This window comes from Cervus elaphus, chromosome 24, assembly GCF_910594005.1.
Source record: "Cervus elaphus chromosome 24, mCerEla1.1, whole genome shotgun sequence".
NCBI classification, from domain to species: Eukaryota; Metazoa; Chordata; class Mammalia; order Artiodactyla; family Cervidae; genus Cervus; species Cervus elaphus.
In genome coordinates this window covers 59564749-59590395 of record NC_057838.1, presented here as the reverse complement: position 1 = coordinate 59590395, position 25647 = coordinate 59564749, and the positions used below count along the sequence as shown (strand labels likewise).

The following is a 25647-nucleotide window of genomic DNA, read 5'->3' as shown; positions in this document are numbered from 1 at the left end:
TTAGCACACGTGCAGTCTTCTAATTACCTTCTCTTGTCTAATTGCAGTCTCTAATTCCTCCAGTACAATATTGGATAGTAATTGAGACAGTAGGCATCAGTACCTTGTTCCTAATATTAGTGGAAATACCTCTAGTGTTTCTCCATTAAGAAAAATGCTAGCTTTTGGGTTTTGTTTATTTAATAATGTACCTGTTGATTTGTTTTCTTAAATTTTTGTCATATATTTCTAAACACATTTAAATGTATTAAAAATGTCATACATTTTAAAATACCAATGGAGATAATCATGTTTGTCTCCTTAGATCTATTCCTATGGTGAATTATATTAATTGATTTCTTAATATTGAGTTGGACACGACTGAGCAACTGAACTAAACTGAATATTGAAACAACCTTGTAATCCTTTAATAAATCTCACTTAGCCATGGTGTATCATTTCTTAATGTGGTATTGGGTTTTGTTGGTTAATAAGCTATTTAGAATTTTGTCATTGATATGTGATGTTGGTCTGTAATTTTTTTTGTACTGTCTTTAACAGGTTTGAAGCAAAGTTATACTTACTTCATATAAAGAATTTTGACATTGTCCTTCAGTACTCTGGAACAATTTATATTGCACTGGGGCTATGTGGTCATCCTTTCATAAACCATTTGGACGTGGTACTTTTTTAGTTTTTCTATAACTTAATTTTTCTACAGAAATTGGTCTATTTAAGCTTTCTTTTTCCGATGGAGTCAATTTTGTTATATTTTATTTCTCTGGAAAATTATCATGTTGTCTAGATTTTAATATATATTTGCATAGACATTTGCAATATGATTTAAAATCTTTTTCATTTTAACATTGTCTTCCTTAGTCACCTCTTATTTTGTAGAATTATGTTCTCTTTTTTACTTTATTAAGTTACTTGTGATTTGTTTGGATTGTTAATTTAAAAACATAGGATTTAGGATTATTAATTTGATTGTTTATTACATCTTTATCATTCTACTTTTGTTTTTATTATTTCCTTCCTTTTGGCTTATGTTTTGCTATATTCATAGTTTGTGTGCATGTGTGTATTTGTCCTGGGTGTTTAATTCACTTATTTACATTCTTGTTGATAAATGGGTTTAAGGCTATGAATTTCCTTCTGATAACTTTGAAAATGCAGTAGTCCACAGATTCTGATATGTAGTACTTCATTTTTTTATTACAAAAATTTGATTTTTATTTTCTATTTCATTATAGAGTTTAATATGAGGTTTTAGCTTTCCATGTGGAAAGTACTTGCTAATAAAATGTTAGTAATTTTTAGTTTGTTGTATTGAGATCAGAGAATGTTATTTATAATATTTCTACTATATAGAACTTGCTGGTATTTTCTGTATGACAGTATGTAATCAGTGTTTGTGAATGTTCCATTTGCACTTGAGAAGACGTGTATTCCTATTATTAAGGTACAAAAGTTTTATATATACATGTACTCCATAAAAATCTACCTTATTCTTTATATTATTTACATCTTCTGCATCTTCACTTACTCTTGTCCAGTGAGAGAAGTATGTTATATTATCATTATAAATTGATATTTTTAGCATTAAAAAGTATCCTTGATCAGGTCTAATGCTTTTTGACCTGAATTTTACTTTGCTTGATATCAGAATTGTAACTTGGTGGTTTTTTTTTTTTTTTTTTTTTGCTGTTGTTTCCATTTTATATATATATATATATATTTATATATATATATATATAAAATCTTTACCCCTCCCTCTATTTTCAGTCCTCCTGAATTAGTTTGTTTCAGGTAGGTCTCTTGTTATCACCATATAGTTGGGTCTTACTTTGTGAGTCAAACTAAAAATCTTTTTTCTTGTGAAAAGTGAGTTAAGCCCATTCACTTCTATTGATATGGCTGATACGTTTGATCTCATTTCTGTCATGTTGTTTCACATTAAAATTATTATGAGTGTTATAATACATACAATACTGTTTCTTTCTCCTCATAATGTGTTGGTTTTTTTTTTTGTTCTTTTACTTAAAATTTTTCTTTCAGTATTTAGGACAGTTTGTATCTTTATTTTACTGTTTTTTTTTTGTCCTTATCCTTTTACTGTGCTTATAATTTCCTGCTTCCTTGTTTAACCTTCTGCTCTCCAGTTTATTGGTTTTTAATGTGTCTGCTAACCTCCTATTTCCTATACAACAGTACTTGATCTTATTTTACTTGTCTCATCCCTTTTTCCTCCCATTTTAAGTTGCCTTTTTCTAGTTAGTATGCTAAGATAATATTCTTCCACTGTCATCTCTCTGTGTTAATCTTCAGTCTACTATTTTAAGTGTATGAATCCTTTTCCTGAAGTTTCCCCTGTCGTCTTGCAGGAGAGGCGATACCCTCTCCCTTCCCATACCCTTCTAGGTTCTTGGCTGGGTGTCAGTGACAGAAAACAGATAAACAAGAGGGAAGCATGTTTTACGTTTTATGTGACATGGGAGCATTCATATGGAAATAAAGACAAAGAGGTTAAACCAGAATGTTTTTATACTAGGCTTGATGAAGGACGGAAAGTCGCGGGAAATGTGATAGGACAAAAGGATATGAACTGAGTCGCCTGGGGGACCTTAACAAGCTCTGCACATTCAGGTTCCTCTTGGCCTCCTCCATCCTGGGGCTAAGGATGTCTCTTTCCTCCGGGTAAGGGGAGCTATCTCTCACTTGAGGGTCTTATGACCTGCTTCAGGGGAAGGTCAGAGAATCCTCCCTGCACCTGCTGTTTTTGTGATCCTTCAGCTTAGAACATCCTGTACAAGGTACCATATTTTTGGGTGGTGTGTCCTGAACCCCATCAGTCTCTTGACTGGTTGAAGCTCCTAGAAGATTCCTTATAAAGGGCTCAAAGTTATCGTGTTCTTAGAGTTCTTGCATGTTTATAACTTGAATGACAGCTTGACTGGATATAAAATTCTTGGTTCATATACTTTTGTTCCTTGCTTTAAAAAATGCTATTCTCTTATTTTGCTTTGTATGTTGCTTTTGAGACAACTGATGTCAAAATCCCCTTCACTTGTAAGTTTTTTTATTTTTTTTTTTCCTTGGAGGCCTTGGAGATTTTTTTCATCTTTAGTCATTTTACTGGGGTACATCTTAGAGTTGATCATTCCAGATGTTTTTTCCCAGGTACACAATCGGCCTTTTAAATGTTTTAAATTCAGATATTCTTCTATTTCTGGAAAATTTTCTTGAATTGTTGTTTTAAATATTAGTTCTGTTCCACTGTTTTCTTTTCATCAGAGACTCCATCCTATCTTTGTCTCTATCATGCTGCTGCTTATTTACCTGTTGTTTTTTTTAATTTATTTTTAATTTTTTTAATTGAAAGATAATTGCTTTACAGAATTTTGTTTTCTGTCAAACCTCAACATGAATCAGCCATAGGTTTACATATATCCCCTCCCTTTTGAACCTCCCTCCCGTCCGCCTCCCCATCCCACCCCTCTAGGGTAATACAGAGCTCCAGTTTGAGTTCCGTGAGGCATACAGCAAATTCCCATTGGCTATCTATTTTACATATGGTAATGTAAGTTTCGTGTTACTCTTTCCCATACGTCTCACCCTCTCCTCCCTTCTCCCATGTCCATAAGTCTATTCTCTATGTCTGTTTCTTCATTGCTGCCCTGTAAATAAATTCTTCAGTACGACTTTCCCAGATTCCGTATGTATGCATTAGAACACGACATTTATCTTTCTTTTTCTGACTCACTTCACTCTGTATAATAGGTTCTAGGTTCATCCATCTCATCAGAACTGACTCAAATGTCGATGGACAGATGAAGCAACTGGGTTGCTTACATGTTCTAGCTATTGTAATTAGTGCTGCAATGAACAATGGGGTACATGTGTCTCTTTCAATTTTGGTTTCCTCAGGGAATATGCCTAGGAATGGGATTTCTGGGTCATATGGTAGTTTTATTCATCGATTTTTAAGGAATCTCCATAGCATCTTCCATAGTGGCTGTATCAATTTACATTTCCACCAACAGTTCAAGAACATTCCCCTTTATCCGCACCCTCTCCAGCATTTATTGTTTGTAGACTTTTTGATGATGGCCATTCTGACTGGTGTGAGGTGATATCTCATTGTGGTTTTGATTTGCATCTCTCTAATAATGAGCAATGTTGAGCATTTTTTCATGTGTCTGTTAGCCATCTGTATGTCTTCTTTGGAGAAATATCTGTTTAGGTCTTTTTCCCACTTTTTGATTGGGTTGTTTGTTTTTCTGGCATTGAGTTGTATGAGCTGCTTGTTGTTTCATTTGCTTTTATTTTCTCCCATTCTGAGGGTTGTCTTTTCATCTTGCTTATAGTTTCCTTTGCTGTGCAAAAGCTTTTTAAGTTTAATCAGGTCTCACTTGTTTACCTTTGTTTTTATTTCCATTACTCTAGGAGGTGGGTCATGCTTTGATTTATGTCATCAAGTGTTCTACCTATGTTTTTCTCTAATAGTTTTATAATTTCTGATCTTACATGTAGGTCTTTAATCCATTTTGAGTTTATCTTTGTGTATGGTGTTAGGAAGAGTTCTAATTTCATTCTTTTACATGTAACTGTCCAGTTTTCCCAGCATCATTTATTGAAGAGTCTGTCTTTGCCCAATTGTATATTCTTGCCTCCTTTGTCAAAATTAAGGTACCCATGGGTGCATAAGTTTATTTCTGGGCTTTCTATCTTGTTCCATTGGTCTATATTTCTGTTTTTGTGCCAGTACCATCTTGTCTTGATGACTGTAGCTTTGTAGTATAATCTGAAGTCAGGAAGGTTGATTCCTTCAGCTCCATTCTTCTTTCTCAAGATTACTTTGGCTGTTCGGGGTCTTTTGTGTTTCTATATGAACTGTGAAATATTTTGTTTTAGTTCTGTGAAAAATGCCATTGGTAATTTCATAGGGATCACATTGAATCTATAGATTGCATTTGGTAGTAGAGTCATTTTCACAATATTTATTCTTCCTACCCAGGAACATGGAATATCTCTCCATCTGTTTATGTTGTCTTTGATTTCTTTCATCAGTGTCTTGTAATTTTCTGTGTACAGTTCTTTTGTCTCCTTAGGTAAGTTTATTCCTAGATATTTATTTGTTTTTGTTGCAATGGTGAATGGGATTGATTCCTTAATTTCTCTTTCTGGTTTTTCATTGTTAGTATATAGAAATGCAAGGGATTTCTATGTATTATTGATTTTGTATCCTGCAGCTTTGCTAAATTCACTTATTAGCTCTAGTAATTTTCTGATACTATCTTTAGGGTTTTCTATGTACAGTATCATGTCATCTACAGTGAGAACTTTACTTCTTCTTCTCTGATCTGGATTCCTTTTATTTCTTTTTCTTCTCTGATTGCTGTTGCTAGAACTTCCAGAACTATGTTGAATAATAGTGGTGGAAGTAGACACCCTTGTCTTGTTCTTGATCTTAGGGGGAATGCTTTCAATTTTTCACCATTGAGAATAATGTTTGCTATAGACTTATCCTATATGGCCTTTACTGTGTTGAGGAAGGTTCCTTGTATGCCCATTTTTTGAAGAGTTTTAATCATAAATGGGTGCTGAATTTTGCCAAAGGCTTTTTCTGCATCTATTGAGATTATCATATGGTTTTTATGTTTCTATTTGTTAATATGGTGTATCACATTGATTGACTTGCATATATTGAAGAATCCTTGCATACCTGGAATAAACCCAACTTTATCATAGTATATGAGCTTCTTGATGTGTTGCTGAATTGTTTGCTAAAATTTTGTTGAGGATTTTTGCATCTATGTTCATCAGTGATATTGGCCTGTAGTTTTCTTTTTTTGTGTTGTCTTTGTCTGGTTTTGGTATCAGGGTGATGGTGGCCTCATAGAATGAGCTTGGAAGTGTTCCTTCCTCTGCAATTTTTTGAAAGAGTTTTAGAAGGATAGGCATTAGCTCTTCTCTACATGTTTGATAGAATTCTCCTGTGAAGCCATCTGGTCCTGGGTTTTGTTTTTTGGGAGATTTTTGATCACAGCTTCAATTTCAATGCTTGTAATTGGGTTGTTCATAATTTCTATTTTTTTCCTGGTTCAGTCTTGCAAGATTGAACTTTTATAAGAATCTATCCATTTCTTCCAGGTTATCCATTTTATTGCCATATAGTTGTTCATAATAGTCTCTTATAATCCTTTGTATTTCTGCATTTTCATTTTTAGTAACCTCTCCTTTTTCATTTCTAATTTTGTTGATTTGATTCTTCTCCCTTTTTTTCTTGATGAGCCTAGCTAAAGGTTTGTCAGTTTTGTTTATCTTCTCAAAGAATTAGCTTTTAGTTTTATTAATCTTTTCCATTGTTTCTTCCATTTATTTCTGCTCAGATCTTTATGATTTCTTTCCTTCTGTTAATTTTGGAGGTTTTTTGTTCTTCTTTTTCCAGTTGTTTTAGGTGTAAAATTAGGTTGTCTATTCGAGTTTTTCTTGTTTCTTGAGGTAGGATTGTATTGCTATAAACTTCCCTCTTAGAACTGCTTTTGCAGCATCCTATAGGTTTTGAGTTGTCGTGTTTTCATTGTCATTTGTTTCTAGAAATTTTTTAATTTCTCTTTTGATTTCTTCAGTAACCTGTTGGTTATTTAGAAATGTGTTGTTTAATCTCCATGTATTTGTGTTTCTTATAGTTTTTTTTTCTCATAATTGATATCTAGTCTCATAGCGTTGTGGTCAGAGATGTGTGATACGATTTCAGTCTTCTTAAGTTTACTGAGATTTGATTTGTGACCCAAGATGTCTATCCTGGAGAATGTTCCATGTGCACTTGAGAAGAAGGTGTATTCTTCTTCTGCATTTGAATGGAATGTCCTGAAGATATCAATGAGATCCATCTCATCTAATATATCATTTAAGACTTGTGTTTCCTTATTAATTTTCTGTTTTGATGATCTGTCCTTTGGTGTGAGTGGGGTGTTAAAAGTCTTCTTCTATTATTGTGTTACTGTCAGTTTCTCCTTTTATGTCTGTTAACGTTTGTCTTACGTATCGAGGTGCTCCTATGTTGGGTGCATAGATATTTACAATTGTTATATCTTCCTCTTGGATTGAGCCATTGATCATTATGTAATGTCCTTCCCTATTGCTTGTAATATTCTTTATTTTAAGGCCTACTTTGTCTGATATGAGGATTGCTACTCCAGCTTTCTTTTGCTTGCCATGTGCATGGAATATATTTTTCTATCCTCTCACTTTCAGTCTATATGTGTCTTTAGGTCTGAAGTGGGTTTCTTGCAGACAGCATATATATGGGTCTTGTTTTTGTATCCATTCAGCCAGTCTGTGTCTTTTGGTTGGAGCATTTAATCCATTTACATTTAAAGTAATTATTGACATATATGCTCCTATTGCCATTTTCTTAATTGTTTGGTGTTGATTTTGTAGATCTTTTTTCTTCTCTTGAAGTTCTTGCGTATATAAGTCCCTTTAATATTTGTTATAAAGCTGGTTTGGTGGTACTGAATTCTCTTAACTTTTGCTTGTCTGAAAAGCTTTTGATTTCTCCATCAATTTTGAATGAGTTCCTTGCTGGTTACAGTAATCTTAGTTCTGGATTTTTCACTTTCAGTACTTTAAATATATCCTGCCATTCCCTTCTGGCCTGCAGAGTTTCTGCTGAAAGATCAGCTGTTAAGCGTATGGGGTTTCGCTTGTATGTTACTTGTTGCTTCTCCCTTGCTGCTTTTAATATTCTTTCTTTGTGTTTAGTCTTTGTTAGTTTGATTAATATATGTCTTGGCATGTGTCTCCTTGGGTTTCTCCTGAATGGGACTCTTTGTGCCTCTTGGATTTGATGAACTATTTCCTTTTCCATGTTGGGGAAATTTTCAACTATAATCTCTTCAAAAATTTTCTCATACCCTTTCTTTTTCTCTTCTTCTTCTGGAACCCCTATAATTTGAGTGTTTGTGCTTTTGATATGGTCCCAGAGGTCTCTGAGACTATCCTCAGTTCTTTTCATTCTGCTCTTCAGAAGTTATTTCCACCATTTTATTTTCCAGCTCACTGATTTGTTCTTCTGCTTCAGATATTCTGCTATTGATTCCTTCTAGAGTATTTTTAATTTCAGTAATTGTGTTGTTTGTATGTTTATTCTTTAATTCGTTTAGGTCTTTGTTAATTGATTCTTGCATTTTCTCCATTTTGTTTTCAAGGTTTTTGATCATCTTTACTATTATTATTCTGGATTCTTTTTCAGGTAGTGTGCCTGTTTCCTCTTCATTTATTTGGACTTCTGTGTTTCTAGTTTGCTTCTTCATTTATGTAATATTTCTCTGCTGTTTCATTATTTTTTTAAACTTATTGTGTTTGAGGTCTCCTTTTCCCAGGCTTCAAGGTTGAATTCTTTTTTCCTTTTGGTTTTTTCCCTCCTAAGTTTGGTCCAGTGGTTTGTGTAAGCTTCATATAGGGTGAGATTTGTGCTGAGTTTTTGTTTGTTTGTTCTTCCTCTGATGGGCAAGGCTGAGTGAGGTGGTAATCCTGTCTGCTGATGACTGGATCTGTACTTTTGTTTTGTTTGTTGTTTAGGTGAGGTGTCCTGCACCGGGTGCTACTGGTGGTTGGGTGATGCCGGGTCTTGCATTCAGGTGGTTTCCTTTGTGTGAGTTCTCACTGTTTGATACTCCCTAGGGTTAGATCTCTGGTAGTCTAGGGTCTCGGAGTCAGTGCTCCCACTCCAAAGGTTCAGGGCTTGATCTCTGAATCCCCGGGGCCCAGAGTTTTTATCAGGGTCTTATTGACAGAGAATTGAATATGACCATGTGTGTAACACTGTGGTTTCCAAGTGTGATGACAGTTTAAAGGCTGGGGTGGCCCCTTGTTAGTTCCACAGGTGCAGGCAAACTGCTCCACTTCTGTGACCTTCAGTTTCCTCATCGGTTCCAGCCTTCTTTCATCTCTGTTACTTTCTCCATAGTCCAGACTTAACTATCATCCTCTCTTGGACTGTGATAGAGACCTCCTAAATGCCACCCTTGTCTTTCCTGCCAGGCTTCAATTGATTTTGGTCGTAAGAGTTAGAGTGTACTGTGAGTGTCCTGGAGTCTCCAGCGGAGACATGGGTTGGCGATGGCCTGCTGCAGGGTCAGGGGCACTCTGCCTGTTTTTATTTATTTATTTATTTTTGTCTGTTTTTAATTCAACAACTTTCTGATCCTTTTCTGTTCTTTCTTCTTCTCATCTTTGTTCTCTTGGTTATATTACTAACTTTCTTATATGTATTTTATTACCTTTTAAATTTGACTGTATTCTTCCTTGGACACCTTATAATAATTTAGCTTTCCTTAATTAGATAATTTAGTTCTATTTTTCAATGAGTCCAACTAAATATCATTTCTTTTCTTCCTATTATTTGCCTATACCCATGTTTTATTTTTTAGTATGTCCAAATGCGCGTTTGAAAAGATACACTTTAGTTTGAAGTGTTGTATTAGTTTTCCTCTGCTTTATCTTTCTTGAAAGGTATGTGAGAATTTTCATCAAGTAAGGTGTTTTCTTTTTCTTACAGTAGCTTTATATACAGTCTTTCACCTACTCATTTCATGGATTTGGAAAGATGTACAAGATTTGTAGTTCCAGTGCGCCCTCTTGTGTTAGTATAGCAAACTGGCTTATTAATTTTTTAAAAAAAATACATGGCCATGGGGGTGTGTGTGTGTGTGTGTGTGTGTGTGTGTGTGTCTATGTTTCTGGTAGGGAGGCGGGGAGAGTCGTGTGTCCTCCAGGATTTTGTTCTCTCTTGCAGGACTCTTAATTTTCACTTGTTTTTCTAGCTGCCTCACACTCCCAGTCTCCAAAAGACCCCTTTCCTGTTACCTTCCCCCTTTGTAAGTCATGCCTTTCAGAGGCTCCTGCCTTGAACGTGCGCCTCGGAGTCCCTTTTAGTAAGTGCCCTGATGTACTCTGTTCGGTATTTTTGCAGTTAGGAAACTTTTTCTCTTTCTGGAAGGATTTTAGATCCATCTTGGGGCTACCACACTTCCCTCCCTGAAGTTTTCTTCAGACTTCCCTTGTTCTGCATGAAGGCTTGCAGCTGGAGTGTGAGTGACAGTGCACTGTGAGTTGATGTTTATTTTTCTACTTGAAGGTCATGTGGGTTTGGATGTTCTCTTTATTCTAGTTATGCTAAAGGTGTAGGTTTTGGTAAATGTTATTTGTTCTTCTTGCTTTGCATTTCCTTTTCTTTTAAAAAAAAAGTATCCGGGGAGAGTTGAATGAATGTCACCATCGTTACCTTGGTTGTCCATAATTCCATTTCTTAAGTTTTGTATCATTTAGAATATCTTTGGCTCTAAATTACAAAGGTGCACCCAAGAATGCAGAGGGGACACCCTAAACTCATATCCCCAGGTCCGTGGCAGGGCAGAGCCTGGAGCGCAGCCGGCCTGCAGCGCGTGGGTGGCAGGGTGTGTGGAGCTCGCTGACTCTGCCCCCTCCACTCCCTATGGGCAGGGTTCTGGAGCACCTCAGCAACCTCTCTAGGGAAGTAAACCTGGACTACGAGCGCAGCATGAACAAGATCAACTTTGACAAAATCGTCTCCTCAAAGCCGGAGACGTTCTCCTACGTGACTCTGCCTGAGAAGGAGGAGGAGAGGGTGCCCAGGCAAGGTGAGCGTGGCTGGGCAAAGGTGGTCCCACGGCCACCCTCGGCCAGAGCCTTCCCGCCCCTCTCTCTGGGACCTTCCTGTCGCCAGAACGCATCTCCTTGTTTTCCCACCTGCTTGGAGAGCTGGGGTTTAGGGTCAGGGAGCAGGTGGTGGTGGAAGAAAGTGCTTCTGAAAATTCTGGTGCAGAAATGACTGGGTAAATGGATGGGCCCAGGGGTTGTGTGCAGGGTGAGTGAGCCAGGGTGGGGAGGGAGCCCACGGTTCTTACCCACCTTGAAGGGGCCTGTGACCCAGAGTCACCTGGAGGGAATTGGTTTACCCATCCCAGAATGGGCACTTCACTGCAGGACCTTGGGGTCACCCAGGTAAGGTGATGGGGAAGAAGAGTTTCCAGGGACATGGGTGTCTCTTCTGGGGAGGAGGCAGGAATTGTCTCCCCATCATTACCTGAGAGATTGGCCCTGATCCCTGGTCCATCCAAGGCTGGTCTGACACTGGCCCTTGTTCCCCCCCACCCCGGCAGGGCTGGTGAGTGTACCCAAGTACCCTTTCCTGGAACAGAAGGCAGACTTCACCTTCGTGTCCCTGCTCACACGGTCGGAGGTCATCACGGCCCTCAGCAAGGTGCGGGCCGAGTGCAACAAGGTGACCACCATGTCCCTCTTCCACTCGAGCCTCTCCAAGTACAGCCGCCTGGAGGAGTTCGAGCAGATCCAGTCGCAGACCTTCTCCCAGGTGTGTGGGCCTCCAGGGGACGGAGGGTGGCAGCGGGCCAGGGCCTCGGAGCCGTTGGACACAGACAGGGGTCCTGGGAAGCCCTGGGGGAGGGGGTCCATCAGCTGAGATCTCCTGTTTTCCTTGAAACCAGGCCTTCCCTCTTCCTAGACCTTGCAAGAGAATGGGCACCCCATGTACCCCTGTATCCCCCCGAGCATGAGAGTGTGAGGGGCGAGGGGTGTACAGTGTCAAGGGAGACAGGTACCAGCAGGACTAGGAGGAAAGCGTCTTCTCTCAGCTCCACTCTGCCTCGCTGTCTCTGTCTGTCTCATTCTCCGTGGTGGGAAAGCCCAGCTTCTGCCGCCCCTCCCTCCTTCCCCTCTCCCCTCCCCGACATGCCCCAGTCCCCGGTGGGGAGGCAGGCAGGGGGTGTTGGTTGGCAGGGCTTGGCAGTAAGCTGGGGTCTGGGGACGGTCGTCTGAGTCCGGAGGCACCCCCACCCCCGACCGTGGTGGCTGTGGGCGGCAGGCCCCTCCATCAGGTGGCCCCGTGATGCCAGCCGTGGCCCCGCAGGTGCAGATGTTCCTCAAGGACAGCTGGATCAGCACGCTCAAGGTGGCCATGCGCAGCAGCCTCCGCGACATGAGCAAAGGCTGGTACAACCTCTACGAGACCAACTGGGAGGTGTACCTCATGTCGAAGCTGCGCAAGCTGATGGAGCTGCTCAAGTACATGCTGCAGGACACGCTGCGCTTCCTGGTGCAGGACTCGCTCAGCAGCTTCTCGCAGTTCATCAGCGACGCCTGCTGCAGCGTGCTCGACTGCGCGGACGACATGGTCTGGGGCGAAGACTTAATAAACAGCCCCTACAGGTAGGGGTTGGCTGGGCAGAGCCACCTATCGCCACCGGAACTGTTCTTTCTCAGGCGCCGGTGGCTAGGGCAGTGCAGCGTTGGGGGGACTGGGGCCGCCAGGGGCAGGGTGCCCAGCTCTGCCCAGTCCTGGATGCCAGGGATAGGGGTTGCTCCCCTGGTTGCTGGGGGATGTCCCAGCACCTCCGGCTGGTGTGTCTTCTGGTGACCTCCATCTCTTAGTTAGCCACTGAGTTCCTCCATTGAGAAGTGTTTATTTTATTTATTTACTTTTATCTTTGGCTGTGCTGGGTCTTCACTGCTGGACGCAGGCATTCTCTAGTTGAGGGGAGCAGGGTCTACTCTCTAGTTGCAGTGCTTGGGCTTCTCACTGCAGTGGTTTCCCTTGTGGAGCACGGGTTCTAGAGCACGCGGGCTTTAGTAGTGGTGATGCACGGGCTTAATTGCCCCACTTTGTGTGGGATCTTCCTGGACCCAGGATCAAACTGGTGTCCCCTGCTTTGGCAGGCGGATTCTTAACCACTGGACCACCAAGAAAACCCGAGAAATGTTTTCTGAGCAGTTGCCATGCATTAGGCAAGTTTCTAGGGGATCAAGAAGGGCGCGGCCCCTGCTCTCACCTGGGCACAGACAGCAAGCAAAGAAATAAACAGATACAGTTCTTGGTCTTGGCGGGGACTGTGACAGACCTGGGAGAGGGGGCATTGGCAGGGGGTCAGAGAGGGCGTGGCATCTGAGCCAGGAACTGAGGATGAGAGGCAACCCGGTCAGGGGATGCTGGGGAAGGGGCACCAGGCAGAGTCACGGAAGGGAGAGAGAACTTGGAGCCGTCACAGAAGGAAAGGCCAGTGGCTACAGCTGGAGTAGGGAAGGCAGGGAGAGCTGGTCAGGACAACACAAGAGAGGTTGCAGGGACCAGGCCAGACCATGCAGAGCCTCCTGGGGTCATGGTAAGGGGCTGGATTTATTTTAAATGTGGTCAGCAGCCATCAGAGGGGAATAACAATCTGAACTACACTCCACAACCATGCTTTGAGTTTCTGAGGATGAGCGAGGCAGAAGAGCGGTCAGACCATGGCCCTGGCCCTTGTCTAGACACAGAGCAATGGGCTGGTAGGGCAGATTGGGGCAGTGAGTGGGCCGCAGTGCTGGGGGAGGGCAGACGTGTTTGGGGAGGAGGCAGGGCTGACTCCTAGGGTTCACTGAACCCTTGTGGGGGCTGGTGAGAGGCAGGGAACATGGAATGTCTGAGATGCTCATTCAAGGTCAGGGCAGTAGCAATCCAGAGCATGGAATGGCTCAGTGGGGATCCAGGCTTGAGGGTCGTTGCCTGTGATGGGGCGTCTGGAGCTAAGGGTGGTGGGCTCCCAGGGAAAGCGTGGGTGCCACAAGTGCCCAGGGTCTGGCTAACCTGCCCTGATGACCTCGGGACCATGTGGAGGTCCTCCCTCTCCCTGGTGCCCATGGGCCTCTGGGCAAGTGGCTGGAACAGAGGAGCCTGTCTGGCTGGTCTGGGTCTTTCTCTCTGGTAACTTGCAGTTTCTGGGAAGAGGGCAGAGGCAAGTCTCGCTCATGGAGAAGCTCCGGAGCCATCAGACCGGCAGCACAGGCAGGGGCTGCGCCTCCTGTGTGCATGCCTCTTCCAGCCCCTGCCCACAATTGCCACCTTCCTCCCCCTGGCCATTGTCCCTACAGGCCCCGCAAGAACCCCCTGTTCATCGTGGACCTGGTGCTAGACACCTCGGGGGTGCACTACAGCACACCGCTGGAGCAGTTTGAGACTTCTCTGCTCAACCTCTTTGACAAGGGCATCCTGGCCACCCACACAGTGCCCCAGCTGGAGAAGGTACAGTGGGTACTCATGCCTGGGTGCTGCCATAGCGTCCAGGCAGCTCACCTCCACTATGGGCCTCCCACCTAGCTGGCAATGTGCTCAGCCCTGTAATTCTTGAATAGCTCATTTAGTCCCCACCACCAGCCAGTGGGGAACCACTAATATCCCCATTCTGTAGGGGAGGCTTGGAGAAGCCCAAGCTCACCTAGCTGCAAAGAGTCAGACCTGCAACTGGAGTGAGGCTCGCTCACTCCTGCCACAGCTGTATCTGACCCAGATCCCACCCAGCTCCTGACCTCTCTCTTCCCTTCAGGATATAGACACAAATGCACCTCCACTCTCAGGACCCCTCTCAAAAGCCCTCATTCCTCGTCACAGCACAGCCCGCCACGCCAGAGCCTCTGTAACCCAGTCCCCTTTTCTTTCACTTGCTGCTTAGAGCCACCAGCGACGTGGTTGTCTCATTGTCCTGGGGCTGAGCCAGGGAAGGCAGAGGAAGATGCTGCCCCTCAGGGGGCATCCCAGGGCTTCCCGCCTTGTGTTAGTCCATAGCCCCATCTAGGGGACCCAACAGGAAACCCTCTCCCCTCACCACCATCCCCAGACTGCTGCCCACTCAGTCTGAACCACACTCCCACCCCTCTGCCCACCTGCCCCGTGGTTCATGTGGCTCTGTGCCCCTTCCCCCTCGCCCGCAGCTGGTGATGGAGGACATTTTCATCAGTGGCGACCCCCTGCTGGAGTCAGTGGGGCTTCATGAGCCGCTGGTGGAAGAGCTGCGGGCCGTCATTGCCAACGCAGTGCGCAAGGCCATGATCCCCCTGCAGGCCTATGCCAGGGAGTTCAGAAAGTACCTGGAGCTGAACAACAACGATGTCAACACCTTCCTCAAGTGCGTGTGCGCGTTGGAGCGTGTCTGCCTATCTGGGTGACCCCTGCACATCCTCTCACCACCCTCTGCCCTTCGTGGGTGCCTGCTGTCCCCAGGGCCTTCCAGACCCAGTGCCCGTCAGCTGAGGAGGTGCGGGAGGTGGTGCTCACCCACTTGCACGAGAAAGAGGTCCTGGACAGCTCGCTGCCCAGCAGCATCATCATCGGGCCCTTCTACATCAGCGTGGACAACGTCAAGCAGAGCCTGTCTAAGAAGCGCAAGGCCCTGGCCACTTCCATGCTGGATATCCTGGCCAAGAACTTGCACAAGGAGGTGGATGACGTAAGTGCCTGCCTGCCCGGCCCCAGCGACTGCAGCAGCATGTGTACCCATGCGTGCAGAGTGAGGCTTAGGGGTGTTGATGGAAGGGTCTGGAAGTCTCCTTGCCTCAACCCTGCCAAGGGTCCCCATGAGAGGTCCCAGGAGGTGGGGGCTGCTCTCTGTTTCCCTGGACTTGTACAGACCTGGGGACCCCTCACAAGGAACCCCCTGAGACGGATCAGTTCACAGAGCTGAGGGTGTGGTGCTGGTGCAGGAGGCTGGGGAGGAGGGGACGTGCTGGGTGACCCTCAGCTCCCCAGTGAGCTGGCAGGGAGTACCCCTTCTCAGATTGCACTGAAGAATGTGGTGGGGTGGGAGACCAAGAAGGAGGAGCAGAGCCCTGGGAAGGCAAGGAAGAGGCCCACGGCCTCCCCAGAGCCCTCCCCCTCCTGCCAGATCTGCGAAGAATTCCGCAGCATCAGTCGCAAGATCTACGAGAAGCCCAACAGCATTGAGGAGCTGGCTGAGCTTCGCGAGTGGATGAAGGGCATCCCCGAGAAGCTGGTGGGGCTGGAGGTGAGGTGGGCCCGCTGGGAGCTGGAGGAGCAGGAGCCAGGAAGCTGGGAGTGAGGTAGACACACAGAGAACAACTGGGCTCTGAGGGTTGGGAGGCTGGGTGCACGATGGAGATTCAGAGCTCTGCTGTCTGGGAGGTCAGCAGGGCAGAGGGCATGGGTCGGGGGCCGGAGGGTGGAGGTGTGGTGGCCATGGCCCCAGGACCCCCAAGCTCAAAGCTAGCCTTGCAGCTGGCATCTCCTCCACCATCCTGGGCCTCACCTCTCCGAAAGAGGGCAGCCTCTCCATAGCACCCAACCACTCTGGGGAGCCTGGTCCCAGTTATCCTCCCACCTCCCAGGCACACGTAGTTTTCATGGCTGCCTGTACATGCAGGAGCGGATTGTGAAGATCATGAGCGACTACCAGGTCATGGATGAATTCCTTTACAACCTCAGCACCGATGACTTCAATGACAAGTGAGTGGGAGGTTGGTCCCCACACCAAGTGGGTGGTGGGTAGCAGGAGGTAGGGGAAAGAGGTACTGCACCACGGTGGCTGTAGGCCATGCGGTCACACCAGAGATGCCCTGCTGAGATGCTAGAGGCTGTGGCTCCACATGGACCAGGGCCATCTGGCCAGTGGGGCAGAAGGAAGTCTGGCCCCCTTGGTCTGGGGACCCTGCTGCCCCCAGCCTATCTCCATCCTCTATCCCATCATTGCTGATACACATGTGACCTCTGGGCTTACAATCCCCTTGTTTGTGGTTGAGGCCCTTGAGGGTCCCTGGGAGCACAGAGAAAAGGCAAGGCCCAGCCTGCTGGGTGGCCCCTGGGAGGAGCACTGGCCCCCCCGCCTCAGCTCAAGAGCCTCGTGGGAAATGGCCTCTGGTTGGGACAGCCTTACTCTGGCCCAGAGATCCCTTGCCCAGCCTGTCATATAGACTGGGGGTGCCTCCAGGTTGCTGGGGCCTGGGAGCGACTGGCACTATTTCCTGGGAAACCTGTCCGGGAGCCCTAAGTCACCTGCTCTGTGGGACATCCTGGTGCCCAGGGCAGCCTCCCACAGGACCTGCAGCCTGAGGCCACCTGCATGCAGAATCCCTGAAGCCCCCACAGGACCCTCAGGTCAGTCTGGCAGAGGGCATTGATATGAAGGAAGCAGGTCTGGTATCCCTGGCTGATCACCAAGGAAATAAAGGCTAGAGACTGGCCCTTTGCCTCATCTGAGCTGAGGCCCCTGAAGGCCTGGGGTTTAAGAGGGAAACTCAGGATGGCTTCTCTCACATCAGCCACCACTCCCTCTGTGTCCTGTCATGGCACTGGGCACATTGGGTGTGCATCCCCCTGCATGTTGCCCACGACCCCAGGGCGGGGACCACTTCCCCTGCCAGGCAGCCCCACTCCACAGGATGGCAGCAGCTGCCTCCAGGCTCACTTCTACTTCCCTGTTGCCCAGCCCTGGCTGCTCCAGCTGCCGCCCGGATCCCCGTTTCCCCTTCAATCTGGCCTGCCGCCCCATGATTTCAGTGTTACATCCCCACCATTCCCCACCCCCGCTCCATCCAGATGGGCTGCCAGCAACTGGCCTGCTAAGATTCTTGGGCAGATAGAGCTGGTGCGACAGCAACACTTGGAAGATGAGGAGAAGTTCCGCAAAATCCAACTTATGGATCAGAACAACTTCCAGGAGAAGCTGGAAGGGCTGCAGGTGAGGCTGGGCTGAGGACACAGACACACACACCCCCACACACTAAACCCCCACCCCTCCAGGGCTGCGCCTTGCCCCTCGCAGTCAGGAGGTGCTGTGTCAGTGATTGCTGGACAAATGAACAAGTGGCTAAAAGAATGAAGTGAAGGCCAGAGAGCTGCCTAGGCAGCAAGTTCCTGGGAAATTCAGGGTCTCAGAGAGCCCCAGCTCTTGTGTTGTGTCCTGGTGCCCGAGTGGGCATGGCATTCAGGGCACTGGGTCTCATCTGACCTTGCCATGTTACCAGGGGCAGTCAGCTGCCTGTGAGGAACCAGGAACCACCCCCTCCGGGAGAAAGTCCTCTCAGAACTGGGAGATGTTGATGCCCTGGGGACCTCGGGTTCCCTGGATGTGCGCAGGGATGCATGGGCATAGGTGGGGCCGCAGAAGCCCCTGATCCCTCGCTCCTTGGTCCGCAGCTGGTGGTAGCTGGCTTCTCCACCCACGTGGACATTCTGCGTGCGCATGAGATTGCCAACGAGGTGCGGCGGGTTAAGAAGCAGCTGAAGGACTGCCAGCAGCTGGCGATGCTCTACAACAACCGTGAACGCATCTTTGGCTTGCCCATCACCAATGTAGGCCTACTCCCCCGGGCATGCTGTCCCCCAGCCCCGAGAAGTGTTTAAGGAGAAGCCCACAGCCTTTGCGGCCACCTCTGGAACCAGCCACCAGCTGGCAGGGCCCTGGCATTTGGCGGGGATGGGCGGGGGCAGGCGGGGGCGAGCAGGACTGAACAGGCTGCAGAGATGAGCTTACCCACCCCGTGGTCCCCAGGGCGAGGAGGCTGGCTGGACCCCCAGCAGAAGGCGGGAGGCTCGGCACAGACCTGGCTCAGCCACTCAGAGCCCAGATGTGGGGGAAGGAAGAAGGGAGGCCAGGCCTGAGTCCTTGGGGACTGAATCAGGGACGGCAGCCAGGAGCAAGGAAGGCGGGCCCCAGGAGGAGCAGCCCGGCCCAGCCCCATTTCTTCTGCCCCTGCAGTACGACAAGCTCTCCAGGATGGTGAAGGAGTTCCAGCCCTACCTGGACCTCTGGACCACAGCCTCTGACTGGCTGCGCTGGTCCGAGAGCTGGATGAACGACCCCCTGTCAGCCATTGACGCAGAGCAGCTGGAGAAGAACGTCATCGAGTCCTTCAAGACCATGCACAAGTGCGTGAAGCAGTTCAAAGACATCCCAGGTAGGCGGCCCAGCCAGCCCCCCGCGCCCCAGTCCCCGCCGCCCGCCCCCACCCTTCCTCGGCCTGCTGCCACTCACCCCTGCCCGCCCTGCCCTGCAGCCTGCCAGGACGTGGCCTTAGACATCCGGGCCCGCATCGAGGAGTTCAAGCCATACATCCCACTGATCCAGGGGCTGCGCAACCCTGGCATGAGGAACCGGCACTGGGACTTGCTGTCCAGTGAGATCAACATTAATGTCAGGCCCAAGGCCAACCTGACCTTCGCCCGCTGCCTCGAGATGAACCTGCAAGACCACATCGAGAGCATCAGCAAGGTGGCTGAGGTGGCCGGCAAGGAGTATGCCATCGAGCAGGTGGGCAGCCCCCGGCAGGGCCTCCCTGCCCCACCCACCTGATGGCGTGGGAAGGTGGCAGTTCTGGGCCCCATCCCTGGGGTCCCTCACCCCAGGGATGAGCTGCATCTTATTGAGTGCATTAATAATGTGTGTGTGACGTGCTCGGCACAGTGTCCACCAGCCCCGTTATGATGCAGTTATTCCTCTCGAGTTATTCCTCCCTCAGGAATGTGCTGAGAGCGTTGCCTCACTTAGCAGGTGAGCAAATTAAGGCTCAGAGAGGTTCGGCAATTGGCCAAGATGGCCTAACCAGTAAAAGACTAGAACTGGGACCAGAGCTCCTATCCAGTGACTTAGCTGCCTCCCAGCATACCTGTACACGCATGAGAGCGTGTGAGAGCGAGTCTGCCCTGGATTCCGACGAGGGCCCATGGGGGGCTTGTTGACTAGACAGGATGAGGGTTTACCGAGGGGGCTTCACTGAAGGTCCTGGTTGAGCAAAGCCTGCCCTTCCCTGCCCAGTGCTGCTCAGTATGGGCCAGCTCCTTCTGGGGACCCAGCCTCTGCCTTGTGCCACCCTCCCCCCACCCCCAGGCTCTGGACAAGATGGAGAAGGAGTGGTCCACCATCCTGTTCAACGTGATGCCCTACAAGGAGACGGACACCTACATCCTCAAGAGCCCAGACGAGGCCTCGCAGCTGCTCGATGACCACATCGTCATGACCCAGAGCATGTCCTTCTCACCCTACAAGAAGCCCTTTGAGCAGCGCATTAACTCCTGGGAGACCAAGCTGAAGCTGACCCAGGTGGGCCTTCCTGCCCTCTCCTCCCCCACCCTCCCAGTGCCGTGTCCCAAGGTGGCCCCTTATGGTGGGGCTGGAAGCAGTGAAGTGCCTTTGCCCAGCTCCTGGCTCTCTGACAGGCCCCTCAGTCAGAGGAGGGGGACTAGGATGGGGCTGTCCATCTCTGAGGTTGGGCTGCTGGAGTTGGCAGTTCAGAACATGGGGGTGGGGCCAGAGTTTGGTCCAAAGCTGCCCTGGAAGAGGAGCACGAGAGCTGCCCCCAGACCCCTGAGTGCTGCCTGGGCTTGGGACAGCGAGGACCTCCAGGCTTGGGGCTCTCTGGGCTGGACACCACAAGGCCTGGGGCTCCTCAGTGTCCCTTCCCACTCTTCCCTGAGCTTCCTACTCCCACTCCTGTCTCATAACCCTGGGGTGAGGGTGCCAGGGCACTGGAGATCACTGTTCTTTAGGGCTCTCGAGGCCAGGGGCTATCTGCAGAGCCCTGAGATCATTCCAGGCCCAGGCCTACTAGTGTGATCCCAGCAACTCCTCCTGGGGGCCTTCCTGGTAGCTATTCAAAGACTTCCAGTGAAGGCCAGAAGCTGAGAGAGGAAGACCTGCCTCTCTGTTCTTTGGATCACCCAGAGAGGCCTGAGATCATCAGCATTGTCCCTGGGTCTCCGTCCTTTGCTGTCCTCTCTCCCTGGAGTCCCATCTCCTCCAGGGATCAGCCTCAAGCAGCCCTCAAGGACTCCCCCACCACCCCCCGCCTGCGGGGTGTTCCCATCGAGGCTTCTGGTCAGTGCCCCTTACAGAGCCCATCACACATGCTGGGCCCTCAGTGATTCAGAGGCATAACTGGCTGTTCAGAAGATGGTGGGCTCCTTGAAGGCAGGGACCACCCTCTCCTCTGTTTCCTCTGGAGCCCACATGGGCCTGACCTGGGCCTGACACAGCACACAGCTCGTGAAGAAGAGAAGAACTCATGAATGAATGAATGAGTTTGCACTGATAGGGAAAGGCAAGAGACAAATTTGGAAAGGGGATTGTGGAGGCAAGAGGGGAAGGTGACGTGAAGAGGGCTCACTTGTGGACTGATGTTTTAGAGAGTATTTTAGGGGATCTCAAGCTCAAGTCCCAGTACACCTCAAAGAATCCTGGGGTCATAGACCCAGAGTCCTCCCAGGAGAGGAGACTAGTTTGGACTTCCATGCACCAGGCTCTTTATTGTTTCCTCATGGTGTGCTGCTTGGGGTGTGGTTCTGTCATAGGAAGAGCAGCTCCCCTGGCTCTGTTGGAGGCCTGGACATCCTATGGGGGACTTGGGGTTTCTCTGGAAGGCAGGCATCCATGCAGCCTCTTTGTTCCCTGGAGTACTGTGACTGACAGCACCACCTAGAAATTTCCCCATGGACGCAGGCTCTGGTGCCCAGTGCTCTGCCCAGAACTCTAGTGGGATAAAATGTCTAGGTCGGGGGGACAGGACCCAACTTGGACCCTAGGCCCTGACAGTCCACGCCCTGTCCAGGAGGTGCTGGAGGAGTGGCTGAACTGTCAGCGGGCTTGGCTCTACCTGGAGCCCATCTTCAGCTCCGAGGACATCAACCGGCAGTTGCCGGTGGAGAGCAAGCGCTACCAGACAATGGAGCGGATCTGGAGGAAGATCATGAAGAATGCCTACGAGAACCGGGAGGTGAGCTCACACGGGGACGGGAGGAGGGCACTTGGGACACTGCAGAAATTCCTGGTCTCATCTCTCCCTGAACAAGAAAGACTGGAGGACAAGTCCAAGGCTTTGGTCTTGGCCGTTGTCCCCATGCGTGGGCTCCCCAGTCTTTAGACACGCCTCAGAAACACAGCAGTTGATGGTTTTTCCTCTTGGAGATTTGCGATCCCCATTAGTATTTTTAAAGGACCTGACAAGTCCTGCAGCAAATCAAATTCCTTGGCTTTGAATCATGACCACCAAGGGCTGCAGGCTGTGGTTGCCAGTCAAAGGGCCGCCCGCCTGGCCTCCTGCAGTTGAGCCGTGCCCTTGGAAAATTAAAAGTATCAAATCATGGCAAAAACAAACAAACAAACAACAAATTCCTTGGCTTTGGTTAACTGTAGTCTTTTTTTTGCTTGCTTGTTTTTAATATTCATTGGTTGCACTGGATCTTAGCTGCCCTTCAGCATGTGGGATCTTAGTTTCCTGACCAGGGATCGAACCTGTGTCACCTGCATTTCAAGGCAGATTCTTAACCACTGGACCACTAGGGAATTCCAACACTAGTTTTTAATCATAGACTTTTTTCCTGTGGGGCTCACAAGTGATGGAGGCAGCCCCTGTGCTAAGTCGCTTCAGTCACGTCCAACTCTTTGTGGCCCCATGGACTGTAGTCCATCAGGGTTCTTTGTCCATGGGATACTCCAGGCAAGAATACTGGAGTGGGTTGCCATCCTCTCCTCCAGAGCATCTTCTCAACCCAGGGATCAAACTCACGTCTCTAATGTCTCCTGCATTGGCAGGCAGGTTCTTTACCACTAGCTCCACCTAGGCTATTGTAAGTAGTGCTACAATGAACATTGGGGTACATGTGTCTTTTTGAATTATGGAGGCAGCCCCTGGTTTAGGGCAATTTTCCTGCCCCTCTGTCTTCCCAGGCTCACTGAGAGTCTCTAGGAAGCATGTGTGGGTCCTTCTCTGAGCCCACCTTGCTGCCTCCAGCTGGACCACATTCACTTTCAGTTTGTCTTTGACCCGGGCCACACAGGTGATCAACGTGTGCTCTGACCAGAGGCTGCTGGACAGCCTGCGGGACTGCAACAAGCTGCTGGACATGGTGCAGAAAGGCCTCAGCGAATACTTGGAGACCAAGCGGAGCGCCTTCCCCAGGTCGGGGGCGCCTGGCCCACGCCTGCTGTGCTCCCGCCTGCCCTCAAGGCTGGGGCCCAGTACCCTGCCAGGCTGGGGGGCAGAGATGTCAGTAGTACCGGGACAGCTGGGACCCAGGGCTGCCTGATGGCCCTCACCCCCGTCTCCCTGGCAGATTCTACTTCCTGTCTGATGACGAGCTGCTTGAGATCTTGTCCCAGACAAAGGACCCCACCGCCGTGCAGCCCCACCTGCGCAAGTGCTTCGAGAACATCACCCAGGTGGGTAGCTGGGCCAAGGGCTCAGGTGCCCTGAGGGCACCATCCCAGGGAGAATATCTCTTCTCTCACTCCAAGTCTTTTCAGCAGGGGATGAGTTCTCAGGCCTTCAGAGACATCTCTGGGGCTTGTGGGAGGAGGGTCAGCTGCCTCAACTCAGGGTTGGGGAGCTCTTGCTCCCAGCTCATCCAGGGGTGCCCTGGCCCCCCTGTAATCCACTGGTGCTGGCTAGGCTGAGAAACCCAAGAGGTCAGAGGCTTCTGAATCCCCTCTTCCTCATCTTCATCTACAAGGGAGGCCTCACAGGCCTCTGGGAGGGGGGAAATGGGGGGGCACTCGCAGGGCAGGCTTAGCCTCCTTGCCCGAGTGGGCGGGGCCACAGCTGCAGCAGGCAGATCCGTCCTGCGCACGAAGAATCAGGGGAGGTCCAGCCAAGGGGAGCTCTCTTCCAAAGGCGAGAGCCACCTTCTGAAGGTGGAGGACACAGGCGGGGTCCACGCTGGGGCTCTGGTGGGCAGGGCCTCTGGACACACTGAGGTTCACCCCCCTCTCACTGCTCCCTGTCCCCCACCCGCAGCTGCTGTTCCAGGAGGACCTGGAGATCACACATATGTACTCAGCAGAGGGTGAGGAGGTGCAGCTGTCCTTCTCCATCTACCCGTCCAGCAACGTGGAGGACTGGCTGCGGGAGGTGGAAAACAGCATGAAGGCCAGCGTGCGGGACATCATCGAGAGGGCCATCAAGGCCTATCCCACGGTGAGCCACGCCACCCCTCCCAGCGCGGCCTCCCAGCCTGCTCATCCTTCCATTGGCTCCTTTCTCAGCGCCTTTCTGCTCCATCGTCAGGGCTGAGTTACCTGCCTGTGTTGACTAAAAAAGATGCACAACTTGAGAGTTGCGAGTTAAGTTTTATTTGGGGCAAAATGAGGCCTGCAGCCCGGGAGGCAGCACCTCAGATAGCTCTGAGAGACTGCTCCAAAGAGGCAGTGGGGGAAGGTCAGTATATACGATTTTGGTGAAGCAGGAGCTTAATGCAGTCAAGCGCTTACTTTGCAAGAAGTTTTCTCCGAGTCATGAGGATCTGTCGTCATCATGAAGGGATTTAGTGCTTTTCTAGATAACGAGGAGATGCAATGATTGGGATCATAAAATCTGTTCCTGAAAATATCCTCCTATCTAAATACTCGTCCCACCAGGTTCCCTGGAGCCCAGAGTGCCTCACTCCACCCTGAGCCCCCTCATGGGGTGGTGAAGGTCAACAGCTGCAGCAACACAGGGTTCAATCTCCACAGAGGCAGATGGCAAATGCCTTTGTTGTTCAGTCATTGGTAATGCTCTTGGCAAGTGCCAATTTGTAGTTGGCATCTGCCTCATCCTCAGACTACAGCCTTGACTGCTGCTGCTCTCAGTCAGCCAGAGTGTCTCTGGGAGCAGAGGGAGGAATCTGAAAACACCCTCCAAAAAGTGAGACCGGTTCCTAGTCATAATCAGTTGCTGTTGGTATGTTCCGAACACTCACTGTGTGCCAGCCCCTGGGCTGGGACGTCCCCCCATGACCTCTCTCAGCCCCAGCATCAGTGGCTGACCGCTGATGGTGGAGCTGAGCCCCTTATCCTCAGGGTTAAGCCTTATCCTACAAAGCAGCTGAGAGATGTTTCCTGCCCAAAGGGCCTGTGATTCACAGGTGGCAGTCAGGATGTGAACCCAGGATGTATGTTTCCCAAGCCTGGGCTCCCACCCCTCCACTGCCAGGTCTCTACGGCCCAGGAAGTGATGACTCTGCCCAACCTGAGAGGCCCGAAGTTTAAAAGGCTTCCCTGCTCTTGAGGTGGAATTTTGAGCTCAGAAGCACAGATGACCTCTAAGGGAAAGACAGTGTGCAGGGTCGGCGCTGGCAGCTGCCTGGGTCAGCCCTACCTGTGTTGTCTTCCCAGATGCTCAGGACTCAGTGGGTTCTGAACTGGCCTGGCCAGGTGACCATCGCCGGGTGTCAGACCTATTGGACCTTAGAGGTGGAAGAGGCCCTGGAGGCTGGCAACCTCAGCAGCCGGCTGTTCCCCCAGCTCGCCCGGCAGGTGAGACTCAAGGCAGTGGGGGGTCACCATCTGCTCCCCACCAACACCCCACACCCTGAGGCAGCTCAGTCCCTCCAGGAGCTTCGTCATGTCTTGATCCTGGAAGAGGGCCTGGGGTTGGAGCCAAAGAGTAGAGGGGCAGACACCCCTGAAACGAGTGTCTCATGACCAGACACCAGTGGGAGGGATGGGGGGCTCTAACGGGAGTGCTGAGGTCAGGCGGGTGCCCCTCTCCTGAAGGTCAGGGTGGGAGCCTCCTACCTGGAGCTCTCCTGGGCTGTCCTGTGGCCTGCCCTCGCCCTGTGCACTGGCTCCTCACCACGCTCCTTCCTCAGGCTCCTCGCCAGGCCCGTTCCTGACCCTGGACACCGTACACAGTGGGGAGATGGATGCATGTGTGTGCCTCCATTGTTATTGACATCCCTGCCAGACTTCCCATGTGACCAATGCCCTGCCTACCCTTCTCTGCCTGGTCCCTCCACCCTGCCCATCCCAGACCACCAGAAGCCCCCAGAAGAGAGGGGTTGTTGCTGGCGGAAGCCCACCCCTGAGCAAGGCAGGGAAAGCCTGC

The 25647-nt window shown here is 49.3% G+C and overlaps 1 protein-coding gene across 1 annotated transcript in view; it reads left to right on the top strand.

Annotated features, from left to right (window-relative positions):
• The window catches only part of DNAH1 (dynein axonemal heavy chain 1), a 74776-nt gene that overhangs the window by 14686 nt on the left and 34443 nt on the right, over positions 1–25647 (top strand). The window contains exons 8-25 of the mRNA XM_043886875.1: positions 10492–10649; positions 11172–11383; positions 11939–12237; positions 13933–14083; positions 14770–14963; positions 15059–15284; positions 15720–15839; positions 16215–16297; positions 17387–17528; positions 17987–18142; positions 18549–18747; positions 18847–19100; positions 19677–19889; positions 21394–21558; positions 22622–22743; positions 22898–23003; positions 23578–23757; positions 24936–25076. Of these exons, the coding sequence (XP_043742810.1) occupies positions 10492–10649; positions 11172–11383; positions 11939–12237; positions 13933–14083; positions 14770–14963; positions 15059–15284; positions 15720–15839; positions 16215–16297; positions 17387–17528; positions 17987–18142; positions 18549–18747; positions 18847–19100; positions 19677–19889; positions 21394–21558; positions 22622–22743; positions 22898–23003; positions 23578–23757; positions 24936–25076 (3121 nt within the window). The remainder of the gene's footprint in view (positions 1–10491; positions 10650–11171; positions 11384–11938; positions 12238–13932; positions 14084–14769; positions 14964–15058; positions 15285–15719; positions 15840–16214; positions 16298–17386; positions 17529–17986; positions 18143–18548; positions 18748–18846; positions 19101–19676; positions 19890–21393; positions 21559–22621; positions 22744–22897; positions 23004–23577; positions 23758–24935; positions 25077–25647) is intronic.